This window comes from Eretmochelys imbricata, chromosome 23 (assembly GCF_965152235.1).
Source record: "Eretmochelys imbricata isolate rEreImb1 chromosome 23, rEreImb1.hap1, whole genome shotgun sequence".
NCBI classification, from domain to species: domain Eukaryota; kingdom Metazoa; phylum Chordata; order Testudines; family Cheloniidae; genus Eretmochelys; species Eretmochelys imbricata.
In genome coordinates, this window is record NC_135594.1 from 17,358,682 (window position 1) to 17,380,303 (window position 21,622).

At 60.5% G+C, this 21,622-nt stretch overlaps 2 protein-coding genes across 3 annotated transcripts in view; both read left to right on the forward strand.

Moving 5' to 3' along the window:
• Positions 1-2,358, forward strand: part of TAFAZZIN (tafazzin, phospholipid-lysophospholipid transacylase) — a 4,436-nt gene extending 2,078 nt beyond the window's left edge. Inside the window, exon 6 of the mRNA XM_077840226.1 lies at positions 2,158-2,358. Within this exon, the coding sequence (XP_077696352.1) occupies positions 2,158-2,358 (201 nt within the window). The remainder of the gene's footprint in view (positions 1-2,157) is intronic.
• Positions 2,359-2,667: 309 nt separating this feature from the next.
• Positions 2,668-6,328, forward strand: FAM50A (family with sequence similarity 50 member A). Of its 2 annotated transcripts, XM_077840129.1 has the most exons (12): positions 2,670-3,106; positions 3,307-3,391; positions 3,572-3,671; positions 3,994-4,145; positions 4,330-4,406; positions 4,603-4,669; positions 4,908-4,969; positions 5,097-5,173; positions 5,268-5,322; positions 5,750-5,798; positions 5,878-6,139; positions 6,232-6,328. In XM_077840129.1, exons 1-11 carry the CDS (start codon positions 2,996-2,998, stop codon positions 6,003-6,005), a joined length of 963 nt encoding a protein of 320 aa, XP_077696255.1. In that variant the 5' UTR covers positions 2,670-2,995; the 3' UTR covers positions 6,006-6,139; positions 6,232-6,328. The 2 variants fall into 2 exon arrangements, with proteins under 2 accessions (XP_077696256.1, XP_077696255.1); XM_077840130.1 differs by lacking the exons at positions 5,097-5,173; positions 6,232-6,328 and having other exon boundaries at positions 2,668-3,106; positions 5,878-6,009.
• Positions 6,329-21,622: the final 15,294 nt, after the last annotated feature.

Sequence of the window (21,622 nt, forward strand, 5' to 3'; positions counted from 1 at the left end):
TGGGGATGATGGCGGTACACAGGGGGGAGGGGCGGATGGCGGTACACGGGGGGCGGGTACCCAGGTAGGGGGAGGGAAGGATGGTGGCACACGGGGGGGTGGGTACCCGGAGAGGGGCGGATAGCAGCACACGGGGGGGCGGGTACCCGGGTAAGGGGGGGAATGATGGCGGTACACGGGGGGGGGGAGGCAGGTACCCGGGTAGGGGGAGGGGGCGGATGGCGGTACACTGGGGGGGGGGGGCAGGTACCCAGGGAGGGGAGGGGAGGGGCGGGACGGATGGTGGTACACGGGGGGCGGGTACCCGGGTAAGGGGGGGGATGATGGCGGTACACGGGGGTGGAGGCAGGTACCCGGGTAGGGGGGAGGGGCGGACGGTGGCACACGGGGGGGGTGGGTACCCGGGTAAGGGGGGGAATGATGGAGGTACCCGGGGGGGGCAGGTACCCGGGGGAGGGGAGGGGCGGGGGCGGATGGCGGTACACGGGGGGCGGGTACCCGGGTAAGGGGGGGAATGATGGCGGTACACGGGGGGGGGGAGGCAGGTACCCGGGTAGGGGGAGGGGCGGATGGCGGTACACTGGGGGGGGGGCAGGTACCCAGGGAGGGGAGGGGAGGGGCGGATGGCGGTACACGGGGGGGCGGGTACCCGGGTAAGGGGGGGGGGGAGGCAGGTACCCGGGTAGGGGGAGGGGCGGATGGCGGTACACGGGGGGCAGGTACCCGGGTAAGGGGGGGGATGATGGCGGTACACGGGGAGGTGGGTACCCGGAGAGGGGCGGATAGCAGCACATGGGGGGCGGGGTACCCGGGTAAGGGGGGGAATGATGGCGGCACACAGGGGGGAGGGGCAGATGGCGGTACACGGGGGGGCGGGTACCCAGGTAGGGGGAGGGAAGGATGGTGGCACACGGGGGGGTGGGTACCCGGAGAGGGGGCGGATAGCAGCACACGGGGGGCGGGGTACCCGGGTAAGGGGGGGAATGATGGCGGTACACGGGGGGGGGGAGGCAGGTACCCGGGTAGGGGGGAGGGGCGGATGGCGGTACACTGGGGGGGGGCAGGTACCCAGGGAGGGGAGGGGAGGGGCGGGACGGATGGCGGTACACGGGGGGCGGGGTACCCGGGTAAGGGGGGGGATGATGGCGGTACACGGGGGTGGAGGCAGGTACCCGGGTAGGGGGAGGGGCGGACGGTGGCACACGGGGGGGGTGGGTACCCGGGTAAGGGGGGGAATGATGGAGGTACCCGGGGGGGGCAGGTACCCGGGGAGGGGAGGGGCGGGGCGGATGGCGGTACACGGGGGGGCGGGTACCCGGGTAAGGGGGGGGAATGATGGCGGGTACACTGGGGGGGGAGGCAGGTACCCGGGTAGGGGGAGGGGCGGATGGCGGTACACTGGGGGGGGGCAGGTACCCAGGGAGGGGAGGGGAGGGGCGGGGCGGATGGCGGTACACGGGGGGGCGGGTACCCGGGTAAGGGGGGGGGGAGGCAGGTACCCGGGTAGGGGGAGGGGCGGATGGCGGTACACGGGGGGCGGGTACCCGGGTAAGGGGGGGGATGATGGCGGTACACGGGGGGGTGGGTACCCGGAGAGGGGCGGATAGCAGCACACGGGGGGCGGGTACCCGGGTAAGGGGGGGGAATGATGGCGGTACACGGGGGGGGAGGCAGGTACCCGGGTAGGGGGGAGGGGCGGATGGCGGTACACTGGGGGGGGGGGGCAGGTACCCAGGGAGGGGAGGGGAGGGGCGGGGCGGATGGCGGTACACGGGGGGCGGGGTACCCGGGTAAGTGGGGGGGGGCAGGTACCCAGGGAGGGGAGGGGAGGGGCGGGGCGGATGGCGGTACACGGGGGGCGGGTACCCGGGTAAGGGGGGGGGAGGCAGGTACCCGGGTAGGGGGAGGGGCGGATGGCGGTACACGGGGGGCGGGTACCCGGGTAAGGGGGGGGATGATGGCGGTACACGGGGGGGTGGGTACCCGGAGAGGGGCGGATAGCAGCACACGGGGGGCGGGTACCCGGGTAAGGGGGGGAATGATGGAGGTACCCGGGGGGGGGGGCGGGTACCCGGGTCGGGGTAGGGGATCCCCCAGCCGCCGCACAACCCCGCTCCCGCCTCCCTTCCCCTTGCGGTGGCCGCCCACTCCCGACAGCCTCTGCGGCTCCTTCCGGGCACCGCACACCTTCATTTGCATAATGGAGTGACGCAGCGGCTGCCTCGCGTCACTCGGCGGACGGCGCGTGCGGGTGACGTCGCGTCAGCTGGGTGCCGTGGAGCTGCCCCGGGGTCCTGCGGGCCCGACCGGAAACGCCGCCGGGATCCCCCCTCGAGACCCTCCCGCGTCACCCGCTAGGGCTTCCCCGGCCCCCCCCGGCTCCAGAGACCCCCCCAGCCTCTGCCCCGCCCCCCCCCCGCTCCAGAGACCCCCCAACTTCTGCCCCGGCCCCCCCCCCCCCGCGGCTGCAGCCCCCTCCCAACTCCCCAGCCTCTGCCCCACTCCCCCGCTCCAGCACCCCCCCCAGGTCCAGAGACCAATTTCTGCCCCCCCCCCCCGCTCCAGAGACCCTATCGACCCCCCAGCCTCTGCCCCGGCTCCAGAGAACCCCCAACACCCCAGCCTCTGCCCTGGCCCCCCCCACCCCGGCTCCAAAGACCCCCCCCCGCCTCTGCCCCAGACCCCTGCCAGCTCCAGTCCCCGCCAATCCCGCCGTGGGACCCCCCCAGCCCGATTCTCGGGTCCACAACAACCCTCTGGGATTCCCCGTTTCCAGGGACCTCCCCAGCCTCTGCCACCTGCCTAGGGCTGCCCCCAGCCTCTGCCCCCCCCCCAGTGACCCCCCTGCCTTTTCCCCCATATCCAGGACCACCAGGCCGCAGCTGGCCACAGGGCTCCTGACCTCCCCCCATTACATCCCCTCCACCGACCCTTCCTAGGGTCCCTCCTCAGCCCCCCGGGCACCTTGTGGGTTGTGGTCCCCCCCGCCCCCACCATGGCGCAGTACAAGGGGGCGGCCAGCGAGGCCGGCCGGGCCCTGCAGCTGATGAAGAAGCGGGAACGGCAGCGGGAGCACATGGAGCAGATGAGGCAGCGCATCGCGGAGGTGGGGGGTTGGGGGGGCAGAGGGATCAGGGATACAGAGCTCCTGGGGCAGTGTTGAGATGGGGGGGGCAGATCCTCTGGGGGCGGGGACAGTATCTGGGGGCAGAACCGGGGAAAGTGCGGAGACCGGGGGGAGGAGGTAGGGCATATAGGGCAGAACGGCCCCCCCAGTTCCTCATGCCCCACCCCCCACCCCCACAGGAGAACATCATGAAGTCGAACATCGATAAGAAGTTCTCCGCTCATTACGACGCAGTGGAAGCAGAACTAAAATCCAGCACTGTGGGTGAGTGTGGGCAGGGGACCCCTAAGTCTGCCCCTCCCCCCCAAAAAAAACAAAAAACTAGACCCCACTCCCCTCCCAGAGCTGGGAAAGAACCCAGGAGTCCTGGCTCCCAGCCTCCCTTGCTCCAGTGCTGGGAGAGAACCCAGGCATCCTGACACCCCCCCACCCCCACCCCTCCAGGCCTGGTGACCCTGAACGACATGAAGGCCAAGCAGGAGGCCCTGGTGAAGGAGCGGGAGAAGCAGCTGGCCAAGAAGGAGCAGTCCAAGGAGCTGCAGCTGTGAGTGGGGCGCCGGGGGGTGGTGTCTGACTGCTGGGCTCTCCTGCCAACCTGCGGGGGGGGGGGTCATTGTGTGTCCTCTCTGATGGAGGGGGCCCTTTTGAGGGGTATTTCCTGTCAGGGGACCCCAGCTCCTCCGGCTTCCACTCTTCTCTCCAAGGTGGGGACCCATGTCTGGGGGCCCTGTTGGGGGACTGATCCCCCTGTGCTATGGGGCACCAACCACCAGGTTTGAGGTTCCCGTGGGGCACTGACCCCTGTCATTGGATGCTGGACCCTCCCCCCCCGAGGTACTAACCACCACCCCTACCCCCACCCCCAGGAAGCTGGAGCGGCTGCGGGAGCGGGAGCGGAAGCAGGAGCAGAAACGGAAGATCTCCAGTCTGTCCTTTACCCTGGACGACGACGAGGAGGAGGAGGAGGAGGAGGAGGAAGAGCAGCTGGAGGAGGAAGAGCCAGAGCTGGAGAAAGAGGGTGGGTGGGGTGGAAGGGGCACTGTGGGGCCAGGCTGGTGGTGGGGGTGTGTAAGGGAGCTGGGGGGCTGTAGGGGGCGCTGTCGGGCAGGGGGCAGTCAATAGGAGGTGCAGTGGGGGGCTGGGGAAGCAGGGCAGCCTGGGAGTGGGGTCTCAGGGGGGTATCATTCCCGTTCTCCCCACAGAGCTGCCCCCCAAGAAGCGCAAACTGGGAAAGAATCCAGACGTGGACACCAGCTTCCTGCCGGATCGGGACCGCGAGGTACGTGCCCCCCGCAGCCAGGACCGCAAGGTACTGCCCGGCCCCGGCCCCGGCCCCCTCCCTGCCCCCAGCTGGAACTGTGAGGTGAACATCCTAGATCGACATCACACACACCCCTCCCCCGAGCCGGGACCCCAGGGTAACCTGGGAGTCAGGCCCTCCCCGACTGAGCTGTATCTCCCCCCCACACCCCTAGGAGGAGGAGAACCGCCTGCGCGAGGAGCTGCGCCAGGAGTGGGAGGCCAAGCAGGAGAAGATCAAGAGTATGTGGCCAGGGGAACTGCGCGCCACTGGGTCTTGGGGGATGCTGGCAGCTGGGCCTGGTGGGGAGATGGGATGGAAGGGGGGTTGGAGCCATTACTGGGTTTGGGGGGGTGCAGAAGGGGGAGGATTCTGGCTGTCAGGGGGCATTGGGGAGGGAGGTTGTAGCTGAGGGGGTTGGACGGGATTGGGGGGAGGACTGTCCCCTCCCCCCATTGACCCATGCCTCTTCCCCCCCAGGCGAGGAGATTGAAATCACCTTCAGCTACTGGGATGGCTCTGGCCACCGGCGCACGGTCAAGGTGAGTGTGTGGGGGGGAAGGGGGGGGCAGAGGAGCTGTCCCAGCCCTGTAGGGGAGATGGATGGGGTAGCGGGGGGGGGGGGAGGGCTGTCTCAGCCCTGACCTCCCCCATTTCCCCCCCCCCCAGATGAAGAAAGGGAACACCATGCAGCAGTTCCTGCAGAAAGCCCTCGAGATCCTGCGCAAGGACTTCAGCGAGCTCAGGTTGCGGGGGGGGGGGCTGGGGCAGGGCAGGGGCATGTGCATACTGGGGAGGTGGGTTGAGGCTGGCGTTTCTGACAACTGCCTCCCACCCCAGGTCAGCCGGAGTGGAGCAGCTCATGTACATCAAGGAGGACCTAATCATCCCCCATGTAAGTGGTTCCCAGGGTCCTCTGCCCCCACTCCCTGCCCCAGGAGCTGTGCAGTGGCCATTACACCCCCAGCCCTGCTCCTGAGAGGGTTAGTGCCCACTCCCCTGAGCCTCAGCCCAGATTCGAGGGCAGCATCTTTTCCCCCCAGGTCAACTGCAGGGGTAAGGGCCCTCCCCTGCCCTGTGCCCTCCCAGCTGGAGTGTGACAAATGGGTTTATTAGCTTGTTAGCACAGAAATCAGGGACTTTCAGTGACATCTGTCTTGGGGGGAATCCAGGGCAGCACTGACCCCCCCCCCCCCCTCAGGCTGGTCTTGCAGGGGCTGGGCTGGATAGTGTCTGTTGGTCTCTCACCCCACCACTGGGGAAACTGAGGCACATAGCATGAAGGGATGTGGAATTTTAACTCTTTCCCTCCCCCTCTGCAGCATCACAGCTTCTACGACTTCATTGTGACTAAAGCAAGAGGGAAAAGTGGTGAGTCTTGGCCCCATTACTCAGGGGGGGAGGGGGGAGGAATCCTGAGTGTCATGTCTAACCTCCCCCAACTCCCCAGGGCCGCTCTTCAACTTCGACGTTCATGAGGATGTGAGACTCCTGAGTGATGCCACTGTGGAGAAGGATGAGGTGAGGAACAGGCCCAGGTGCAGTGGGGAGAGCCAGCCCCAACCCCAACCCCACTGAGCTCTTTCTCTCTCCCCCCCCGCAGTCCCATGCTGGAAGGTCGTCCTCCGCAGCTGGTATGAGAAAAACAAGCACATCTTCCCGCCAGCCGCTGGGAGCCCTATGACCCTGAGAAGAAGTGGGACAAGTACACAGTGAGTTTGGGGGGGGCGTGTGCTTGGGGCGGGTGGCAAGGCAGCAGTGAGCTGCCACCCTCCTCCCATAATTCTCTCTGTCTTTTTCCCAGATCCGATGAGGGGTGCTAGCTCTGGATTCCTGCCTGTGGCTCCCTGGTGGTCATATTCTTGCCTCGCCCCACCCCAAATAAATCTGTTTTCCATCCCTCTCCAACTGTTGTAGCTTACTTTTGTGTCTGGATGAAATGGACAAACTGGACAGTCTCAGTCTTACACAGGCATTTTTTTATGAAGGAGAATATTCTGGGTGTTACACAAGTCAGTCCTTGAGCACTTCACAGTAGATGCCCTTGTTTCTTTATTGGTGTGCAGAAATCTACAGTTGGTAACACCACCCTTGCCCATGTCCAATCCCCTAATTTGGTGCTGGATTTGCTCTGGGAGACAGTTAGTCCTACTCTTTGCATTCTTCCTTAAACTCAACTCTAGGGTACAGATGTGGAGACCTGTATGAAAACCTCCTAAGCTTACTTTTATCCACTACTGGGAAACCCCCCAAAAATAAAGGTTTGGTAAAACCCTTGGATCTGAGAAAGTAGAAATAAAGGATACCAGCCATTTAAAGAAATCATAATGTAGCTAGATTACTTACTAAAATTCTAAGACTCCATTCCTGTTCTATCCCTGGCACAAGCAGCTATGATACAGGCCCTTTCCAGCAGCCTCAAAGGAAGAAGAAAAAAAAATTTCCTTTTTAACTTCCCAAAAATCCTCCCAACCCTTGCAGAATCACCTCTGTAAAATCAGGATGGTAGATACCTTACAGGGTAATTAGATTCAAAACATAGAGAATCCCTCTAGGCAAAACCTTATTTCTCAGCCATTTAAAGAACACATACCTAGCTAGATTCCTTACTAAAAGGTCTAAGACTCCATTCCTGGTCTATCCTGGCAAACGCAGCATACAGACAGACCCAGACCCTTTGTTTCCTCCCAGCTTTTGAAAGTATCTTGTCTCCTCATTGGTCATTTTGGTCAGGTGCCAGGGAGGTTACCTTTAGCTTCTTAACCCTTTACAGGTGAGAGGATTTTTCCTCTGGCCAGGAGGGATTTTAAAGGGTTTTACCCTCCCTTGATATTTATGACAGGCTTCAACTACTTTACTTACCCTAAGTGACAAGAACAAACCTATTAAACATTCATATAAAGTAGCATAACCGTCGGCTCCCCCCGTTCAACTCTTCGGGGTGCCATTAACGTCGGCTCCCCCCGCTCAGTGGCCCACCAGGTTTCCCTGGGCCGCAGCCGGTGACCTCGGCTCCGGCTCCCCGGATTCCGGCCGCTGGCGAGGGTCACAGCCCGTGCTCCGAGACCGGCCCCCCCCGGGCCCCCCGGTTCCCGGCTGCCGGCCGGGGGGGGGCACACGGGGACCGGCCGAGCCAGGCTGCAGAGCGACGCTCGCGGGGGGGGGGGGGGGGGGGCGGCGGCGGGAAAGAGGCTCCCGGACGCCTGGGTCCCGCGCCGCGCAGCCCCGCCCCCTCCTCCCCTGCTCCGGAGGCAGCAGCCACCGCCGCTCCCCGCGCGGGGGCCGCCCCCGGCTTTATCCCCCCGGCCGCGCCGCGCCATTGGCCGCCTCCTGGCCCCGCCCACCCAGCGCCGGCCAATGGGCGAGGTCCGCGCCGCTTCCCACTGCGCATGCGCCTGCCGGGCCGCTCGGTGCCGAGGCCCCCCGGAAGGGGGCGGGGCTGAGCTAGGGTCACTCTGTGCCCCGCCCCCTAGAGCCCAGGGGTGGAGCCTGGCCTGGCACCGCCCCCAACCCCGCGGGTGTGTGTGGGGGGGGTGTGACTTCAGGAGTCCCAGCTCTGGCGCTGACCTGAGAGTCCAGTGAAACACCTGGGGGGGGGGGGGGAACTATTCCCTCTTGGGGAAATGGGGGGCAGGGCCGGGGGGCATTCAGTTCCAGCCCCCCCCCAGTGCGTGTGTGGGCAGGTGGCAACACTCAGCTGAGCCCATCCCTCTCCCCCCCAAAGGACAGTAGGGGGGTGGGGGATAAGCTGGGGGGGGCGGGGAGGCTGTTTTAGTACCAAGGCGTCCAGGGTCCATCCCCACTCTAAACTCTGGGGTACGGATGTGGGACCCACATGGCAGACCCCCCCACCCGTTCCTCAGATGGTCTTGGTAACTGCTGGAAATGGCCCCCCCTTGATTATCACCACAAAAGGTCCCCCCTCCCCCTGCCGACCCCCGCTCTGCCGCTGGTAACAGCTCACCTTAAGGGATCGCTCTGGTTACAGTAAAAAGAAAGGGAGTACTTGTGGCACCTTAGAGACTAACCAATTTATTTGAGCATGAGCTTTCATGAGCTACAGCTCACTTCATTGGATGCATACCGTGGAAACTGCAGCAGACTTTATATACACACAGAGATCATAAAACAATACCTCCTCCCACCCCACTCTCCTGCTGGTAATAGCTTATCTAAAGTGATCATCAAGTTGGGCCATTTCCAGCACAAATCCAGGTTTTCTCACCCTCCACGCCCCCACACCCAAACTCACTCTCCTGCTGGTAATAGCCCATCCAAAGTGACAACTCGCTACACAATGTGCATGATAATCAAGGTGGGCCATTTCCTGCACAAATCCAGGTTCTCTCACCCCCCTCCAAAAAACACACACAAAAACTCACTATCCTGCTGGTAATAGCTCATCCAAAGTGACCACTCTCCCTACAATGTGCATGATAATCAGTGTGTCTGGTCCCACCCATTGTTTCATGTTCTCTGTGTATAGAAATCTCCCCCCTGTATTTTGCACCGAATGCATCCCCATGGGGATGGGATAATCTTCATAGACTGCAAAAGTCCACGTTCCTGACCAGCCCTGGTACTGGACAGGCAACTTGGCTGTAGGCAAGCCAAAAGAGTTTGACTTGAAGGGTTGAATCATCACTTGGGCCTCTGGGTTGATTAAGTTGGGGTCCACTAAGGAAGCATGGATAGCTGACACCTGCGCTCCAGTGTCCCTCTACGCGGTGACCTTCTTCCCGCCCACACTCACAATTTCCCTCCACTCTGAGGGTATCTGGAGGTATCTGGGCCTGAGGACCTCTGGTGTGATTCCTGTGCAATGAACTGCAATTTGTTGGGGTTCTTGGGGCAGTTGGCCTTTACATGCCCCGGCTCGTTACATTTAAAACATCGTCCAGCTGACGGGTCACTGGGGCGAGGGGGGTTGCTGGAGAATGGTGAGGTGGGACGATAAGGTGTCTGGAGTGTTCCTTGGTGTGTAGTTGGGGCCTTAGGCTGCCCCAGTAGTAGGGTGTGGTCTGAGGGTGTTGCTTCTGGTATCCGCTCCAACTGCGACCAGGGTTGTTTCTCTTTCCTCCCTCCACCCGTTTTGTTCCGGTTTGCTCCACCTCTCTGACAGTCCGGGACTGCTCGTATTGATCACCATAAGAAGCAAGACTTTCTGCTGAGTCCATTTTCTTATCCCATAAACACTGTTTTATATCCTCCTTGGACATATTCAGAAATTGCTTCTGAGTCATCAAATCACACATTCCTTCAAAGCTAGTTACACCCCTTCCTTTAACCCATTTATCTAACAGATCCTTCCTCTGGTTTATATAAGCCACATTACTTAGTCCAGGTCCTCTCTTAAGGGCTCTAGATTTTACTCTGTAAGTTTCAATTGTAACTTGAAATTGCTTTAAAACCAAATCCTTGAATTTATTATAGTCAGAAGCCTCATCAATAAGCATCTTATTCCAGAGTTTTAAAAGTTAATTTTGCAACCAATGTGGTCATCTTGTGAGCTTCAGGAATTTGATGGAGTGTGCACAGTCTCTCAAAGGTGAGAAAATATTCAGCAATCTCACTGGATTCCTCATACTGTGGACATAGTCACTCCCATTTGTGGATTGTTGGGGAAGGATAGTTAGGGTTATTCAGTATATTCTGCTGAGCCTTTGCCTTCTCCATCTCCAGTGGATGCTTCCTCTCTTTCCTTCTCCTCCATCTCTTTCCTTTTCCTCCATAGCTCTCCTGTGGTAACCTCCTGGGCTTTTTCTGCCTCTTTCGCTGCCTCCATAGCTCTCTGGTGGGAAGCCTCCTGGGCTTCCTTATCAAGTCGTTTTAATTCGACAATTCTCTTTTGCTTTCAGTTTGGTTAACTCCAGTTTGTGTTGTGCCTTGCTTTCTGTCATCCTGGCCTCTCTGTTTTTAACTAACTTTACACCCGAGAGTTAGAAAGAAAAACAACAAAACAAAAAACTGGCTTGTAAAATTTTGCTGTGCTGTAACATGATACCTTTCCCCCTCCCACCGCCGATAGCTGTTCTCAGCCTAAAGCAAAATTATTTTGTTATGCCTGCTGCTCTCTCCCCCAGGAAGAAACACAAAATCTACAGCTGCAATCACCTTTTAGAAAACCTTTTAAAATCCTGCTGTGCTTCTGGTTCAAAATGATCCCACCGCTCTGCCACCATGTCAAGGTTCCTTCCCCACTCTGAACTCTAGGATACAAATGTGGGGACCTGCATGAAAGACCCCCTGAGCTTATTCTGACCAGCTTAGGTTAAAACTTCCCCAAGGTACAAACTTTGCCTTGTCCGTGAACTCTATGCTGCCACCACCAAGCGTCTTACACAAAGATCAGGGAAAGAGCCCACTTGGAGACATCTTCCCCCAAAATATCCCCCCCAAGCCCTATACCCACTTTTCTGGGGAAGGCTTGATAAGAATCCTCACCAAGTGGTACAGGTGAACACAGACCCAAACCCTTGGATCTTAAGAGCAATGAAAAAATCAATCAGGTTCTTAAAAGAAGAATTTTAATTAAAGAAAAGGTAAAAGAATCACCTCTGTAAAATCAGGATGGTAAATACCTTACAGGATAATCAGATTCAAAACATAGAGAATCCCTCTAGGCAAAACTTTAAGTTACAAAAAGACACAAAAACAGGAATCTACATTCCCTCCAGCACAGCTTATTTTACCAGCCATTAAACAAAAGGAAATTAACGCGTTTTAGCTAGATTACTTACTAACTTTACAGGAGTTGTAAGGCTGCATTCCTGATCTGTTCCTTGCAAAAGCATCACACAGACAGACCCTTTGTCCCCCCCCACCCTCCAGATTTGAAAATATCTTGTCCCCTCATTGGTCATTTTGGTCAGGTGCCAGCGAGGTTATCTTAGCTTCTTAACCCTTTAGAGGTGAAAGGGGTTTGCCTCTGGCCAGGAGGGATTTTATAGCACTGTATACAGAAAGGAAACACTGGAAAGCATTACCTAGGGAGGTGGTAGAATCTCCTTTCTTAGAAGTTTTTAAGGTGAGGCTTGACAAAGCCCTGGCTGGGATGATTTAATTGGGGATTGGTCCTGCTTTGAGCAGGGGGTTGGACTAGATGACCTCCTGAAGTCCCTTCCAATGCTGTTATTCTATGATTCTAGGATTCCCTTTATAGTTATGACAAATGCTTTTGTAGTTCAGGCTAAAGGATGGAAAATCCCCCCTTACAGCCTCAGCAACGACAATTTTCACCAGGGTGGCGGCATCCCAACAGCTCTGAGTGACATCTGCTGCTCAGAAGCATGGGTCATAAACATGCAAGAGGGGCTGGTTTAGGGCCTCATTCCTGGCCCATTAAGCAATGGCTGGTGCTGACAGAGGTGGACGTTACAGGTCTGATCAGAGATCTGCAGCAAGAGAGGAAAAATATATATCTAACTAATGAAATAAAGGGGGAGATGACAGTAATGAAGATAAATTAGGAGCTAGGAAATGTAGAAAACTGATAAGGGAAGCAAAGGACACCAGGAGAACTCTATGGCTAGCAGAGATGTCAATAATAATGCAGCAATGGCAGAAGTGTTCAATATTTCTGTTCTGTACTTAAGGAAAAAACATGAGGTAGCCATAGCATATGATGAAACATTTTCCATTCTAACTATAACTTCAGAGACATTTTTAAAATCAGCAGGTCCATATAACTGGAAACCAAGAGTTTTAAAAGAGCTGGCTGAGAAACTCACGGGACCATTAATGGTGATTGTCAACAACTCTTGAATACTGGGGAAGTTCCAGAATTGTGGAGGAAAGCTAATGTTGTACCAATGTTTGAAAAGGGTAAATGGGATGACCTGGGTAAGTAAAGCCCCCTAGACCAACGTTAAATGTACTAAAAACCATCTAAGTGCTCGGTCTCAGACCATAGCTGAGAACAGGAAACCAGCCTGGAGCAAGGGGGCAGGGACTAGTGCTGTCCTGCTGATGGAGTTGTTTCTTGGCCAGGGGCTGTTTCACTTTTTCATCAGTGAGCTGGAAGAAAACATACAACGATCATGGATGACCCAAGTGCTGGGGGTTGGTAAATAACAAAGTGGACAGGCCCTGACACAGAGCAACCTGAATCAGCAGGGAAGCTGGGTGCAAGCCAGCAAGATGCATTTATCCCAGCTAGGGACCCAGCGCATGGGCCATGCTCCCAGGCTGGGGGCTCTCCTGGGACATGGCGACGCTGGAGAAGATGTGGGGGCTGTGGTGATATGAGCTCCCCGTGCAATGCCGCCTTGGGCTGCACAAACCGGGGGCTCTCCTGTAGCAGCAGGGAGGTTATTTTACCTCGGTGCTGGCGCAGAGGCTGCTGGGTCCTGGCTCCGGTTCTGGTACCTGCAGCTCCACGAGGCCGGGGATCTGTTGGAGAGGCTCCGAGAAGAGTTGCGGAGGAACTGAAGGGTCAGAAAAAGGGCCCTGGAGGGGGCCGTTCCGGCTGCTCCATTGGTTGCAGGGGAGGCGACTCGATCGCTGTCTGCAGGTACCTGCCTGGGAAGCAAATATTGATAAAGGGCCAAGTGACTCCGTGACACCAGGTCTCCCATGGGAGCTGATGTGGGACGAATTCAGCCAGGAAACGTGGCCCACGTTTCGACAGAGACGGTGGCTAACCCCAGGAGCGAGTTCCCAATACCGTGGAGGGTTCCTCATCCCTGACCGGCTGGCCGTTTTCCTGAGAGTCTGGCTCGCGTCCGACCAGAAGCTTGTTGGGGCAGGTCCCCGGCCTGCGCCGTGCGGCTCATGCTGGGGGGTCACGCTGCTCCCTGCTGTCATTAGGAGCTATGGAATGGGATGGGGCAGCAGCCAGGGGTCCTGAGGGGCTGGGCTTACAGCCGCTCCCCGTTAGGCCCCAGGCTGTGTGTTACAGCAGCCCAGGAGATCAGGGTCCTAGCCTGCCTCACCCAGCCCCACTTTGGGGGGCGCTGAGATGCGAGGGGGGCACCGAGCCAATCGGGGGCATAACTCTGGGACTCTCCCCCTCTTCTGCCTGCCTCTCAGCTGAACTCTGCCCCAAGTTTCCAACAACCTGGCAGAGACAAACCTCAGGGCCGCTTCCTGAAAACCCCAATGTGCAGCTCCCTGGGGATGGGGCGGGGTGGACAGCACCAGCGCCTGGCAATCCCTGAATGCACACAACAAACACCATCCGGCAACGGCCTGTGGGACACTTCTCAGGGCCAGGAGCTCTCGGCTGCCCCACTTTGCACGCAGAGGCCCCCAGAACATTTTGGGCTAGGTTCACAAGGTGCCTGAGATGCACAAGTCCAAAATTTAGGCCACTCTGGGATGAACAACCGTCCCCCCCACAGCCCTGTAGTGTAACCATTTACATGAAATGCATTCCTGGTCGGACGTTGTGACAACCCACGTTCAGGGCTCAACTCCCTGTCCTCCATTCAAGTCACTAACATTCCCCTAGCGCAATCGAACGCGAAGCAGCTCATGTTTGCTGCTCACCTTTTCTCAGACGTCTCCCCGCTGCCCTGGCCAGAGTCCCAGCTCAGCGCCGGGAACCAAATTCGAGTGAAGGGTTGAACCAGCTTTCCACAGCGTTTGCCTCCTGCAAAGACAACGTTTTCTTCGGCTCCATCTATTTGGCTCATTCAGTTCAGTGACGGGCTTAGCCAAAGAGAACCCATGGACGGAAAACTGTAAAAAAAGCAGGAAAACTGGCTTCCCTCTTCCGATCTGTGAATAAAACGAGGTGTGAAAAGATGAAGTCTACTACTTCTAAAATCACCAAGGGCCTGGTGACCAGACGCAGCCGGCTCTATTCACTCACCAACCATTCTGCCTGTGTTGAAGAAATTGGTTAGTTTTAAGGGAAACAGCCTTTAAACTGAGAAACTTTGTTCTTTATCTACCCAACTGGTTGAGGATAGTTTTAGCGAACAACCACCACATTTAAATGCTGTTTCTGTGCATTTCTCACTGAGCTCAATTTCCAGCCACACGGAGCTGGATACAATCCCAAGGAGGAATCATTGGGTAAGAAACAAGAAAAGCATTGCTCAGCATTTTCTAACACCAGAAAAAGCACTGGGAGAAACCCATCGAACTGTATCATTGCCCAGAGCCAGCGTTTTGTCCAGCTGGCACAATGGCGCACCAAACTCAGGGTAAGGGCTGCGGGGGGGATACCAGCCCGATGAAACGTTCGTTCAGAAAGTGACCAAGCAGGACCTGGGAGACACCAGAGGAAAATCAATGATTTAAATTAAGGTTTCCTGGTTGCCCATGAACATTGGCAATTTTACAGATTCCTAGAGCCCAAGGACAGACAGGACCAGTGTGATCGTCTTGTCAGCCGGAGAACACCCCCACAATTCCCAGAGAAACCTCCAGTCTAGATTTCTGCCCTGCCGGTGACGGCTCCCCGGCTACTCACTTGCACCATTAACAGTCTGCCCCATATTTCCCATCCCACCTATTGCACTCGCCCAACCAAGATGGGGGCCGGTCTGGCCTGCACATTATTGGCCATATTACAGTAGTGGAGGCCAGTATTACGGGGTGATGGCAGCCAGAACCCAGGCTCCATTACGGGAGGCCCCATTACCACATGCTCATTATTAGCAGGGTTACGGTAGCTGAACTCGGTGTGTGTGTGTGTGTGGGGGGTTCCCATTGAGCTGGGCACTGCACAGACCCACAGGGACAGACCCCACACACACATCCAGAGCAGCTCCTAGTCCAGGGGTTGGCAAACTTTTTGGCCTGAGGGCCACATCTGGGTATGGAAATTGTATGGTCAGCCATGAATGCTCAGGAAATTGGGTTTGGGGTGCAGGAGGGGGTGAGGGCGCCAGCTGGGGGTGTGGGCTCTGGGGTGGGGCCAGAAATGAGGAGTTCAGGGTGCAGGAGGGGGCTCTGGGCTGGGGCAGGGGGGTGGGGGGAGGAAGAGGGCTCCGGCTGGAGGTGCATCCTCTGGGGTGGGGCTGGGGTTAAGGGATTTGGGGTGTAGGACAGTGCTCCAGGCTGGGACCAAGGGGTTTGGAGGGCAGGAGGGGGATCAGAGCTGGGGCAGGGGGTTGGGTCATGGGGGGGCGGCTCTGGTTGGGGGTGCAGGCTCTGGGGTGGGGCCAGAAATGAGGAGTTCAGGGTGCAGGAGGGGGCTCTGGGCTGGGAGTTGGGGTGCAGGAGGGGGGCAGGGGTTCAGGCTGTGGGCGGCACTTACTTCAAGCAGCTCCTGGAAGGAGCAGCTCTCCGGCTCCTATGCAGAGGCGCAGCCAGGCAGCTCTGTGCGCTGCCCCATCCGCAGGCGCCACCCCTGCAGCTCCCATTTTCCACAGTTCCCGGTCAGTGAGAGATGCGGGGGTGGCACTTGGGGCTGGTGGCAGCTCACGGAGCACCCTGGCTGCCCCTAAACCTAGGAGGCAGATAGGGGACATGCTGCGGCTTCCGGGAGCCCCGGCACGTGCGTGCAGAGCGGCCTCCGACCCCGTTACCTGGCTGGAGCACAGGAGCAGGGCAAGCCCCAGACCCTGCTCCCCAGCAGGAGCTCGAGGGACGGATTAAACCAGCTGGAGGGCCGGATGTGGCCTGCGGGCCGAAGTTTGCCCACCCCTGACCTAATCTGTCCAGGCTTGGGCAGGGGTGGACGACTGAGGGACAGAGAGGGGTTCGGGGCACCGCTGGGAGAGAACCCAGGAGTCCTGGCTCTCAGCACCCCCTGCTCTAACCCACCAGACCCCACTCCCTTCCCAAAGCCGGGGGAAAACACAGGAGTCCGGGCTCCAGCCGGGCGTGGGGCTGGGACACACAATCTCTGTACCCGGCCGCACTGGCGCCCCTCAGACACCAGGTGGCAACAGCGTCCCTCTCACAGCGCAGCCAGGCCCGACACCTCCCCGCCCAGCCAGGCTCACCCCAAGGCTGAGCCAGGCAGGGAAGGGGACAGGGCGGGGCCCGGGCTCCTGGGTTCCCTGATCCTTCCAGGGTATTTTCCCTTGATGAGAATGTTGCAAAAACACCTTAAAAGGGGGGGGGGGGGGAAAATGTACTTGGTGCTTCCAGAACGAGCGAGCCCCCCCCCGGGCACGCCCAGGGCACTCTCGGCCCCCCCGGGCACGCCCAGGGCACACTCGTGCCACCTTTGCACAAGCACCCTGCCTTTCCACATCACCCCCAGCACACTCAGGGCATGCTCCCCCTGCCTTTGCACCCTCACACTCTTTGGGCACAGTCAGTGCACGCTCACCCTGCCGTGACACACCCACCGTGTCTTGTACCTGCACTCACAGGTGCACCGTCACCACCCCGCTGGTCACACCCCTGTGCGCTCGCACGCTTGCCCCTCCCTTGCTCAGGCTCACGGCTGGCCCGAGCCCTTGGCACGCGCCCGGCCTGGCTCTGGGGCCGCATCTGGTTCCTATCAGCAGCTCCAGGGTTTTACATTTCAGCTGTTTTCATGGCAGGCGGGATGGTGAATCGCGGTGCCAGCCCCCCCCGCCAGGGCCCACAACTCCCGCCCGGCCGCAAACATCCCCCCACAGCCCCAGGCCAGCCCCTCTCCTTGCAACTGGGCCTGGGACCCCAGTCCAACCCCCACCCCCCACCCCCGCCAGGGCCCATGATTCCCTCTCAGCCGCAAACACCCCCCAACAGCCCCAGGGCCCAAGGCCAGCCCCCCTCCTCCCAAGCAGGCCTGGGACACCAGCCCTCCCCCACACACACACCAGGCCCCAGACACCAGCCCAGCGCCCCAACCACTGCCCCCCCCAGTGAGTCACAGGCCATGAATGAGCAAAATGTTTTTTATAGCAAAAGACCGAAACTGCCAGTAAGAGACCAGCTGGGGGGGGGGTAGGGCTGGGGGGACAGGCAGAAATGGGGACTGTCCCCTGATTGGCACCCCATTTCCCCCCTAAAACTACCCCCAGTGCCTGGCTCCCCCCACATCCCATCCATCCCTAAGTTCCCCCCCATGTGCCTCCCTATCTCCAGAGTGATAAGACCTCCCCCCTCACAATTTACAGACCCTTCTTTGCCTGGCTCCCCGAATACCTCCCAGCATCTCCCCACTAAGCCCAGAGCCCCCTATCCCCATCCTCTCCCCCCTGCCCCACCGCTGGCTGCCCCATCCCTTCCCCCTGCAGTGACCAGAGTCCCCCCATCCCCCCAGCTCCATCCTCTCTCTTCTTCCCCCCCAGTGCCCAGAGTCCCCCATTCCCCCCCAGCTCTGTCCTTTCCCCCCGCCACACTGCCAGCTGCCCCATCCCTTCCCCCCCTCCATGGCCAGAGCCCCCCATTCCTCCCCAGCTCTGTCCTCTCCTCCCAGACCCACCGCTGGCTGCCCCGTCCCTTCCCCCTCCCCGTGCCCATGGGGCGTTGCCATGGCGTCCATCCTCTGTCTCCTTGCTCCGTCACCATGGAAACGCGCCTGGGTGCAGTGGTGGCAGCATGTGCTGATCCCCCCCTTCCCCACCCTGAAATGGGGGGGCCTTCAGGGAGGGGGAGGAACAAGGGAGAGAGTGGATCAGTGCGGGTGGGGGCGGGAGCTCCTTAGGTGGGACCCCTGGGCTCGGATCTCCCCAGAAGGGGGCACCAGGTGGGCTAGCAGGGGGCTGCGGGTCGGGAGTGAGGGGCACTGACAGAGCTTGGGGGGGCAGTGCTGGGCTGGCAGGGGCTGCGGGTCGGGAGTGAGGGGCACCACCAGGGCTGGCGGGGGGGCAGTGCTGAGCTGGCAGGGGCTGCGGGTCGGGAGTGAGGGGCACCACCAGGGCTGGGGGGGGGCAGTGCTGGGCTGGCAGGGGCTGCGGGTCGGGAGTGAGGGGCACCACCAGGGCTGGGGGGGGCAGTGCTGGGCTGGCAGGGGCTGCGGGTTGGGAGTGAGGGGCACCGCCAGGGCTGGGGGGAGCCCAGGGCTGGGCTGGCAGGGGCTGCGGGTTGGGAGTGAGGGGCACCGCCAGGGCTGGGGGGAGCCCAGGGCTGGGCTAGCTGGGGCTGTGGGTCAGGAGTGAGGGGCACTGACAGAGCTGGGGGGGGCAGGGCTGGGCTGGCAGGGGCTGCGGGTTGGGAGTGAGGGGCACCAACAGAGCTGGGGGGAGCCCAGGGCCGGGCTGGCAGGGGCTGTGGGTCCGGAGTGAGGGGCACCGGCAGGGCTGCGGGGGGGGCAGGGCTGGGCTGGCAGGGGCTGCAGGTCGGGAGTGAGGGGCACCGCCAGGGCTGGGGGGAGCCCAGGGCTGGGCTAGCAGGGGCTGTGGGTCGGGAGTGAGGGGCACCCGCAGACTCATTCACTGACTCCCAGCCCACCCCATCTAAGCCACTCCCCTCACGGAGCTGGGGACAGAACCAGGAGTCCTGCCAGGCCCTGACCCACCTCCTCCACCACTTTTCTGCCCAGGTGTGTCTAGGAGGGGAAACCAGGGTCCCTCTCTCCGCCCATCAGGCTGCCAGTAGTTTCTATGGGGTTGTGCCCCATGGCAGTTGTGATAGCATGCCCTGCACATAGTCAGTCTGCATGGGAGTCCCACGCTCAGGGGACAGGCAGTGTGATGAGGCCTTGTAAACTCAGGGTGTGTATGAACTCTTTGCACACTCAAGAAGCAGTGTGTCCGGGTGTCTGAATCCCTTACACACCCAGGTGACAGGGTGTGCATGAAAAGGCCTTGCACATGTGTGTATAAGTCCCTTGCACACTTAGGGTGTGAGTCCCTCCCATGTTCAGCAGACACTACATGTGAAAATGCCTCACACCCTCAGTATGCAAGTGAAAGCCCCTTGCACACCTAAAGCACCTGGGGAGTGTGAATGCCTTGCACACCCAGATAGTGGGGTGTGTGGAAACAACTCGCACACACAGTCTGTGCAAGAGATCTCCTCGCACATTAGAGATGCAGGGTGCGAGAGAACAGGTCTTGCACACTCAGGGCACGGGCGACCCCCTTGCACACTCGCCCCCCTGTGGCTCCAGCCAGCGACCGCTGGGCTGCAATGAATGATCGGGCTGATCCATTCCTGCAGCGGGGGGAGGGCTCAGGGGATTGTAGGGGTGGGGGACTCGCCTGGCCGCCCCATCTCCCGAGGGCGGTCCTGCGGGGGAGCAGGTCAGGGCCGGATCAGGGGGTTGCAGGGCGGGGCCCTTCGAGGGGACTCCTCCATCCCCATCTCCTCATCCTGCCCCCCTCGCCCCGCAATGGTGCAGCCCGCGTTTAAAGGGCCCGGCCGGGCGGGGAGGGGGCAGAGCCGGAGCGGGGCGCGCGGCTGCAGCTGCAGGTAGAGCCGGGGCGGAGCCCCCCAGGACCGGTGCACGGGGGGGGCGGGGAGGGGGCTCGGTGCACGGCGGAGCCCCCCAGGACCGGTGCACGGGGGGGGCGGGGAGGGGGCTCGGTGCACGGGGGGGGCCCCCCAGGACCGGTGCACGGGGGGGGCGGGGAGGGGGCTCGGTGCATTGCGGGTAGGGAGGATGCTGGTTGTGTGGGGCCCAGTTAATTGGGGGAAGACCCTCCCCAGATCAGTTCTTTGGGGCAGGGGGCTCAGGGCATGAAAGGGGCTCTGCATTGGAAAGAGGGCCAGGATTTGGGGGTCAGGGACTGGGGTGGGGAGGGGACAGTCCCAGGATTGGAGCATGGGAGGCAGGGGCAGCCCCCACATCAGTCCATGCAGGGAGGATTGGGGGGATGGGAGCAGAGCCTCCCATAGTGGGGGGCTCCATCTCAGCCCTGGGGGTGCAGCCCCTCTCCTGCTCTGTTACTTTGGGGGGCCCATACCCAGGCTGTCAGGTGGGGGGCTTCAGGGGGTGTCACTCTGGGGGCAGGGCTGGGGCATCCCCACGGTTGCCTGAGCCCCCCCCCCATTCTCCCAGCAGAGTAAAGTGAGGAGATTCACTGCTGCCTGGCCAACCCCTTGCCCCATAAAACCCCCATTGGTCCTGACCTTAAGCGGGCACTAAGCTGGGTCCGGCGGACTGGGGGCCTAGAAGCCAGGACTCCTGGGTTCTCTCCCTGCTCTGGGAGGGGAGTGCGGGCTGGTGGGTTAGATCAATGGGGGTTGGGAACCAGGACTCCGGGTTCTTTTCCAGCACAGCAACATCTAGGTGTTGGGTGTGTGTGTGTGGGGGGAGAACAGGTGGGCATTTCCCTGCCGATCCCTGAATGGGGGTGCAGCTAAGGAAGTGGGGGACACCTGGCTTGTGTCTTTCCTGGCCCTTGTCTGGGGCACTGGGATCCTCTCTCAGCCTCTCTTCCAGAGGGACACACAAGCTGTGGGGCTCAGAGAAAACGGTGGGGGGGGAGCAAGGGCTGGGCCCTAAGGCTCTGCCAAAGTCAGCTTAACGTCTGCTGGATGGGTGTAACACGCTGGGGGGCTGAGCTCCTGGGGTAGGAAGATTGAGGGGCTCTGGGGTCAGGGTGGGAAGGGAGGTTGTGGGGCTGGGGAGACCAAGTTGGCAGGGGTCTTTGAGTCTATGGGGCTGGGCTGGGATCAGGCTGGCAGGAGGCTGTAGGGTGGTGCAGTGGGGGGGGGCTCTGACCCATGTCTCTGTAGTTATCTCGGGGGGGGCACTACTTCAAGTGGGTGTGAAAGGTAGGGGTCTGGCACCCCCCAGTCTCACCTCTGCTCCCCCTGGTCTTCTTCAGCCCTCTGCCAGCTCAGGGGGGCTGTAGTGAGGTCTCCAGGTCCCCCCAAGCTGCTGGGCTCTTTAGCCCAGGGGGAGGGATATGGGGCAGCAGCCCATTAGGCAGGGGGCTCCACCAGCCCTGGCTCATTAGAAGGCCATGGGCCTGTTTTCAGGGCTCTTAAGCCCTGGGAGTGGGGTGGGGTGTGATTAGGGTGGAGCCAGGGGGAGGGGCTGGGAAGGGCGGGGCCTGGCAGTGGGAGGAGCTGTGGCCTATAGGTGTGGGGGGTGAGCATGGGGGCTCAGTGATGGGGGTTTGTGTGTGTTGTGGGGGCCGGCCCTGGGGGTCCTGGGGTGTGTTATGGGGGGGGGGGCTGTGGGGTACGTGTTGCTGGGGAATCCTCCAATCCATCCCCGTCTCAGGGCATTCTCCCCTTGTGTGTCACACGTGCACGGGGGGGCTCTGCTCTCCAGGTCACGAGCCCCCCTGCCCCGGTGCTGCGGGGGAGGGGTGTTTTGACTCCTTGCACAGAGTGCTAACAAGGAGCCGGGCGTGCGTGGGGTGTGTTGAGGGGGTGCTAAGAAAGGCTGCGGGGGGGTGTCTGGC

What these genes read in the sequence shown, in the direction of transcription:
- FAM50A (XM_077840129.1), top strand. Translation starts at nt 2,996, where the DNA reads ATGGCGCAGTACAAGGGGGCGGCCAGCGAGGCCGGCCGGGCCCTGCAG. An exon ending in CAAGCAGGAGAAGATCAAGA is followed by an intron (nt 4,670 to 4,907) that starts GTATGTGGCCAG and finishes CTTCCCCCCCAG; the next exon opens with GCGAGGAGATTGAAATCACC. An exon ending in AAGGACTTCAGCGAGCTCAG is followed by an intron (nt 5,174 to 5,267) that starts GTTGCGGGGGGG and finishes CTCCCACCCCAG; the next exon opens with GTCAGCCGGAGTGGAGCAGC.